General features: G+C 31.1%; 2 protein-coding genes and 1 long non-coding RNA gene across 3 annotated transcripts; all 3 read right to left on the bottom strand.

Annotated features, from left to right (window-relative positions):
* Positions 1-366: 366 nt before the first annotated feature.
* Positions 367-1188, bottom strand: LOC136990895 (organic cation transporter protein-like). The gene is made up of 4 exons (XM_067289347.1): positions 1074-1188; positions 760-941; positions 553-674; positions 367-436 (listed from the first exon to the last, which is right to left on the bottom strand). The coding sequence occupies exons 1-4, from the start codon at positions 1129-1131 to the stop codon at positions 367-369; spliced, it is 432 nt and encodes a 143-aa protein (XP_067145448.1). The 5' UTR covers positions 1132-1188.
* A 56-nt stretch (positions 1189-1244) lies between these two features.
* LOC136990896 (uncharacterized) lies at positions 1245-3622 on the bottom strand. Its single transcript, XR_010883125.1, has 3 exons — positions 3536-3622; positions 1570-1655; positions 1245-1288 (listed from the first exon to the last, which is right to left on the bottom strand). It is a non-coding gene; the product is annotated as an uncharacterized lncRNA (long non-coding RNA).
* A 118-nt stretch (positions 3623-3740) lies between these two features.
* Positions 3741-6915, bottom strand: LOC136990894 (organic cation transporter protein-like). Its single transcript, XM_067289346.1, has 5 exons — positions 6874-6915; positions 5101-5463; positions 4934-5037; positions 4504-4658; positions 3741-3913 (listed from the first exon to the last, which is right to left on the bottom strand). The coding sequence occupies exons 1-5, from the start codon at positions 6913-6915 to the stop codon at positions 3741-3743; spliced, it is 837 nt and encodes a 278-aa protein (XP_067145447.1).
* Between the last annotated feature and the right edge of the window lie 1240 nt (positions 6916-8155).

The following is an 8155-nucleotide window of genomic DNA, read 5'->3' as shown; positions in this document are numbered from 1 at the left end:
ATATATATAAATGAGGATATTTGTATGTTTGTGCTCTATGCACACTTAAGCCATACAACGAATTACTACACAACTAGGTAGTTACGTTAACATACTTCTAACTTAAATAGTATCGTGCAGGCCACTCAAAAATAGGGATAGAAAGTACATACAACTTAATTTTACTTTTTATACATATACAGTTTTATATTACATTTCTACACATACTAATCCTAGTTCTAACTAAATAAATGTTTAATATTATCATTAATATTAACTTAATAATTGTAATCTTTTTTTTTTCGACATAAATAAAGTTTTCATTTTAAAGATTTTCTTCATTCAATCTTTAGAGTGCATTTTTAGTATTAAAGTAATTTTCTCATATTAATGTAGTAATTTTTGTTTATTCTTATTTTGTAATTTTTTCAATTCCTCTTCATTTTCTGATGTATTACTGCAAAAATATAATTTGATATTATTTATGAACATATAAAAAATATATAACATATTTCAATAACTGTTACTTATAATCGATTATATTTTCTAAAATAATAATTAATAATTTCTTACTTCACAATGGTATCGTTCAAACGAATATTTTTGGTCTCTGGTAAAGGCAAAATGCACAAACCAGAAGTAACAGTCAATACTCCTACTAAAACAAACGGAATTCTCCAATTTGCCTTTTCACTCTGTAACAAATACAATCACATTATAATGTAAACTAGTATGAATAACTTCACTTTCATTTTTAATACTGTATTAGTAAAGTCATACAAGATCTTTCATGAAAGGTGCAGCAATTGATCCGAGTGTCGAGACGGTAAAACACGATCCAACACCCACGTTACGAATTACAGTCGGATATACTTCTAAAGTATATCCATACAATACAGTCATTGTCATCGATGCACAGGAACAGCATAACACTACGAAGACAATCCTAAGCCATAGAAGATCTGTTTAAAAACCATAATGTTGAGAATCGATATAAAATGAAAGAGTCAAGACGTTTCAAAACAAAACTATTCTCTCATATTGTTAATATCAAAAGTAAGTTTAATGATTACTATGATTAATTTCAGGTTTACCGTTTGGAACGGCTATTATGAGTAACGATGTAATGCCTACTGAAAAGAATCCAAACATCAAAATACGTCTTCTTCCAAAGCGAGGTAAAACAATGTTCAATACGGCAGAAACGCAAGCTTGTAGTAAAGAAAATAAAAGAAAAAGAAGAAAGATGTTTCCTCCTGTGATATCCGCATTCATAAATAATGAGTAGGCGTCGAATATTATGACAAACCTGAAAGAAATGAAAGACTTTCATGTGTATAATAAATTAAGAAAAGTTTTAACAAAAGAAGTCCACGTATTGGTTTGTGTTCACTCCACTTTTATAAAGAAAAACGCTTTATTAATTAATACAATAAAATATTTAATATTATAGTATTACATTGTAATTGTTATGCATCTGTCAAAATTCAATGTATAACAATTCATTAATATTTTAAACTAAAAAATAATCAGAATCATCTTTTATCAATGACAAATTACTTAATATGTCAATAAGTAAAAAATGGTTACCATAAGATGTACATGATGAAAGTAATTTTGCGTAACGTTATATTTCTGAACAAATGAAAAAGGTTAAATTTCCTCCTCTTGTCATTCTGTAACAGAAAAATCACATACAGCATCATATTTAGTATAAAATATTTTGGTATACATTAACTATTGTACACGTTTATTTTAAACTATGAGAAGTCCGACCAATGGCGGATCCAGAAGAGTCAAAGTTTTCCACGTGTTAATAAAAATATCCCTATATGTATATACAGGGTGGGCCAGCGAAAACGAAACGGCAGAGTGTCCGTGTTCGTCCAAGCAAATCGCTCGGGCAGATCGATTTTATTCTCGAGGGGACATCTTATGCAATAAAGTTTTTGCGAATCTGAATATTAACTAAACAAACATTTTTTTCGAAATAAATGTTTGTTTAGTTAATAGAAAATAAATGAGTTTTTAAAATTTTTTGTTGTCTGTTGTATTCAGAATCGCAAAAACTTTATTGCAAAAGATGTCCCCTCGAGAATAAAATCGACCTGTCCGAGCAATTTGCTTGGACGAACACGAACATTGCCGTTTCGTTTTCGTTGGCCTACCCTGTATATAAATGAAGCATTTAATATTGTGTACAGGACGATTGTGTTATGAATGATTCAATAAACCATATTGAAACTATCCCCTTTTCAAATTACTAGAGATAATCACATAAAACAAAACCTTTAACTACCAATATCAAATATTAACGAAAACGAACGTTTTCGGCCTTCTCCAAGACCTACATTAGATTTTTTAAACGAATTCCGAATTGAATCGTTGGAACGATAATATTCGAAAAAATAATGTTAAATTTCGAATAACATGTAACGTAAGTGAACGAGTAAAACTCGTAAATGTATGACGAGTTCACACATACCTTCTGAAGACGTACAGAATGAATTAATAAAAATTAACTTTGCCCAGATTTTTCATAAAGATACCTCCATTCATGCAATATTGTATAGCAGTCTTTAAAATTAACATACTTCACGGTCAGGCTGGCTTTATGTATTTCTAAAGCCTTCAGGCTACAAATATGATCCGTTCGATAGGCCTGACTAATTGACTTAGTATTCCCCGGGTCACTATTCACTACCGAGTCAGTAGCGTACGTGGACAAGGCGGTGGTATGTCTGTTTTTTTTAATATCGTATTCATGCGTAGGTACCCTTTTTCATAATCACCGTTTAGTTGAACCAATATGCACTAACATCCGTTGAAATCAATCATCCCTTACCGGTATACTGTAAACTTCTGGGATCTTGCTTTGATCTATCATATTTTTCGCGTTGTGTACAACTAGGTAATCGAACTAAGCGCCTAATAACCCACGTACAAGGTGTTTTTATAGCCATGTTCTGCAGCTATATATTCGATAGGTTGCAGTTCTAGCAAAGCGTCGTCCCTGTCAGTGTGATGAGTGTAGGCCCATCAGGTTAAAGAAGAAAATGCGATCTTAATCAAAAAAAGGGTCAGAACAATTTGCTGCGATAAACAGCGGTAATATTTCTTACTGGTAGTTGAAGGTTTGTTTTATGCCAATAAACCATTTTTCTATCATAATTGCTAAAAACAACGCTTCGAAAATGAAACGTATCAATTTTAATTTTATTTATTTATTCTGTGTTCATGAGAATCGATTAAGCCCCTTAGCTCAGACACAACAATATTAAAACGAAACTATTGCATCCATTAGTTTTCATGAAAGACGTATTAAAATAATTATTTTTTTTATCAAAAAAATAATAATTAATTCATTAATAACTAATTATATATGCCGTTTTAACAATTCAAACACACCGTTGAAACTTATTTATCAGACCTTAAAGTTTACTTTAATTCGATATTTTTCACAAATATTTTTAAATCGTTATTCTATTATTTCAAAGCATCGTCATTCCGTGTAAAGCTCGACTTATCGTGTAAAGCTCGATTAAAATCATTTTACCGTTACAATTTTCCAATAAAGTTCTCCAATAATTTCGGTTAAATCGTCGTGATGTCTTTTATTCTTCTGCATTATGTTACGAATAACCTCTTCAGCTTTACGTAGTCTACCGTGAGTTAGCAGCCATCTTGGAGAATCCGGTATAAAACTGATCGAAAACATATTTTTAATAAAACATAAAAACAATTAACACATTAAATAACCATTACCTGATAAATATGAGTGTGAGAATGGACGGCAAAGAGCAGCATAACTGAATATAAGTGGAATGTTTGAAAAACCAAGATACTCCGGTAATCATAAGCATCCCAATGCAATAGGCGAAACAGTTAATTACCATGACTTTATCTCTGTGTGTTGGTCCAATCACTTCCGTAACTATGCATAAAAGTCGTTTGTTATTGTTTAAAAAAACAATAACGACAATATATAGAATAAATATTTGATGTAAACTTTCAATTTAAATATATAATGTTTACTGGAAAATTTGCAAATGGTTCATCAATAGTATTGCGTATTTACTTTACGGAAATTTTTATTAAATACACGTAATTTATTTGAATAAAGTGAAGATAATACAGTATACAGTAGAGAGTCGTTAATCCGTATCAATTGGGGACTGGTTGTTCGGATAAGTGCTTTTTCGGATAACCGATTATATACGAGAAAATATATTAACCTCTCCGATGTTCAAATTGTTAACAATTATTTCTTTATTTTGTACGAACAAAATAAATATATTTAAGAGCATAAAAACATAATAATTATACTTTAGAAGTAAATCTCATATCAAAAACGTTCGATTCCGCACGACACAGTCCGACTGAAAAGCGTTCGGATAACCGACGATTCGGATAACCACTGTTCGAATTAAGGACACTCTACTGTATTAAGCATGAAGCACAAAGTCAAATTCACATTCTATTGTTACCATTTTCTTAAATGTATGAATTCAATTCATGACTTACCGTATACAATGTACGTTACGTGAGAAGCAGAAATTCCTGCAGAAAAGAAGAAACGAGATAAAGTAAAGATCCAGTAATATGGAGAAAACGAGCAAAGAATCCCAAAAGTAATGTGAAGCACGAGACCGGATATTATCACTGGTCTTCTTCCATATCTACGTAAATATTGATACAATTAATACATTGCTATAAAATGAAAACATTTTCATGAAAATCAAAATCAAAAGTTATGTAATTGTCTACTAGGATTGAGTTTATTAATAAGACGTATTGCACTGGTGTGTTGGTTTTTTCAACTGAGGAATAAACCAAAACACTAGTGCAATACGTCCTAAAATAAGCTCGATCCTAGAATACAATTATATAACGAATTGTAGAAAATGAAGACATAGAGGCGTATGAATTAGTACGAAATGAGAAGTTTTCACACCTATCGGATATCTGGCCAGATACGATACCGGCAACGAATAATCCCACGAAGTAAGAAGATCCAGCGACTGAACTCAACCAAGAACTTTCACAAACTAAATTCCACTGAAAATTTTAAACTAAATTGAACTTCAGATATACATTTAAGTAAAATCGTTTTATTATTACCTTTTCAATGACACTACTTCTGTATTGTGAATGATCGTATTCCCACGAACGACAAGGAATACTGGTAAAGTTCTTTTCATATTCTTCATCGTTAATATCGTATACTTCACATCGACTATGTGTTGTTCTGCCGTTTCCGATGTCCATAGGTGCGCTGATATTTTTCCATTCTTCTACGGACATGTTGATGTATTTTGGTGTTCTCGCACACCAATAATCTACTTTGTAAGCCAAGAATGGCCAATTTAAATTGCTCATTGCGAAGAGAGCAACATTCCATACAAATATCCCGAATAAAATTTTTTGCCATCTTCCAAATGCACCGATAAGATCTGTAAAATCTTGAAATTGTTTCGATGTTTCCTACCAAAACATATAATTTTAGTATTTAACAGATGAGTCACTATGTAGTGTATAGCAAAATAATGAAAGTATGCAATCTGCTATAATAATTTTTAAGCTGTAATTTGAAAAAATTATAGAACTATACCGTCTACCTTTTCCTAAGCTCGAGAAGTATGTTACATAGATGAAAGACGAGACCAGATATGAAAATCTTACGGAAAGCCTATAATTATATACAGAAAATTCTGCCTAATTGGGAAAAATCCGGACCTGACTACTTTGAAGCAATTATGCGGCTATCATAATTAAGCGAATTTTAATGAAACAAAAAAAATCTAAAGTAAAAACTGAAAAGAAAAGATAAAAATCATTTATTGAAAAATATGATTAACGTTTAATGTTAATACATATATGCAAATGAATTCAAGTTCAAAACTTTCTCATCAGGTCTCAACAGCGCCCGTGTTGAAGTCTGATGTGATTTACCGCATACATGCTTTTCGTTGTGTCGTTGCTAACCTGGTTAGCCACCAGCAATCACGTTCTTGCATCAGGCGTGGACCTCCGCAGTGCGTTCGTGATGTATGTTTCTGTCCTTATTTAAATATTTCTTTTATGACTTTTAAACTGTTGTAGAAGAAAATTCAAGCGCATTCGATACCTCGCTGATAGCGCGACCTATTATTCCTGCTCCAACAATTTATTTATAATGACAATAAATCTTTTATACGGCCTAATTAAACTCAGACATAACCTACAAAAATCGTACCTATGGTGTCAAATAAAAATATTCTATCAGAAACATTTCCTCCATGGGTAGTAAGAAATAACATAGCGTGTGCTGCTGTCTCTAATTTTTGGCACTTCGGTTTATACAACAATCATCAAATTATATGTAGATTGAGGCAAACTTTATATTCAAAATGTGTCATAAGTATTTCAAACACTAAATTAAATTTTCAAACAGACAGGCAAATAATGCCAGAACTTCCGCATTGCTTGAGTGAGATCTTAAAGTTTTTTGATTATAAGAATATACATCTCATGCGGTAAATTAAACCTGGCATTCTGCCTCAAATTAGTACCGTATTATCTTGCCCCTGTGAATTATACTTTTTTTGTTATTAACAGAGTCGTGCTTGTCATTTATCTAACTTCTTTTCGGGGAAGTTATTTGAATTTCTATAACGTGACATACAGTTTGTTATATAGTAAACCGGGCCTCCTGTCCATACGCTTCCAATATCTGATTTCCAATTTAATTCATTCATTCATTTAATTCATATAGAAATTTACATCATTTCGTTTAAATTGTCTTTATAGAAGTCGTAACTCTATAATCAAATCCAAATTCTACCCAATATTACATATGTCGTTTGCAACAATAAAAAAAAAAATTATCCCAATATTAATAAATATAATTCTTACTTCCATTTCAGGCGATCCGTTTCTCTCTTCTATTGTATCCATGGTGTTTATTATTAGTGTCGTATAATATGAACGTAAAATATAATCCTACATAAAAATAACCAATAATATAATTTACTTATTCCGAAATCGTGTCTTTTTTTAATTATTCTTGACTTTACACTGGGTGCATAAGTGTGTAAGATATTTTTGAATAAAGAGTGATGTTAAAGATGTCTAGTGTCTACCTATGCACCCAGTTGTGAAGTAAAGAATAATAACATAACTTATCTATTTTGTCACTACCTATCAGAAAACGAAACAGTTTCTTATTATCTATTGCCGTCATGGGTAAATGCTGCTCCGAGAGCCGCATTCGGCTCTTTTTTGAGTCACGTGTGGCTCTTGCTGAAAGTGTTATTTCTGTTTTTTATTATTGTTTTTACAATTTTATTTTTATAATTTTGTGAAAATATGTTTGTTAAAAAGTTCAAAATTTGTTTTATATTATATTTATATTATATAATAAAATCGCGCGCCTTGCCATACTCTCCGCTACAACAGTACAGAACTGCGGCTCCCATGCATTTTGCAAAACCTACATTTTGGCTTCCACTGAACACTTGCTTGCCCACCCCTGATAAATAGTATACAACAGTTTGCAATAGGAAAGAAAAAGAAGAGTGTGAGTGATTAATTGAAATATCGGGTTGTAATAATAATTTTTTTCCAGTTCTTAAGAACGTCAGGAACAGTTGATTTTTTTATTGTTGAAGTATAACCAAAGTAAATCATTTCTAAACGGTTTTATACACACGATTATCGTGTAAGATTGTTAGTATTTCTAAATAAGTTTTTTACATTTGCAAAGTGTCATCGACGCCTCTAAACTTTTATCTACCCTTCTGAAGTTAATACCTATTCTCTTGGGAAACCCTGCCATGAACAAAGCATTAATGTGTAATGATATTTTATAAAAGTTATAAATATTAGAACTATTCTTACTTAAGACAAGTATGAATCGTATTTAAATTTATGGCTCGTAAAAACTATTAAACTGTTAACAATATAAAGTGTAAATTTCGAAATTATTTCAAAACGTAAACTATTCAATGAAACACAAGCTGTTTAATGGAGTACACTTTCAAATAAATGAAAGACGATTGTAAATATTAATAAAAAGATTACAATTTTGTTATATACAAATGCATTTAGTTCGTAACTGCATTCTTAAAACACATAATAACAGATTTCTGTATGATCTGTATGAATTTAATGGAACTATGGACATTGAACCAATTGC

Source organism: Centruroides vittatus, unplaced genomic scaffold, assembly GCF_030686945.1.
Source record: "Centruroides vittatus isolate TY-2023 unplaced genomic scaffold, ASM3068694v2 contig_138, whole genome shotgun sequence".
In the NCBI taxonomy this organism is placed as follows: Eukaryota; Metazoa; Arthropoda; class Arachnida; order Scorpiones; family Buthidae; genus Centruroides; species Centruroides vittatus.
The sequence above is the reverse complement of the archived record's forward strand: the minus strand, read 5'-3'. Positions and strand labels throughout refer to the sequence as shown.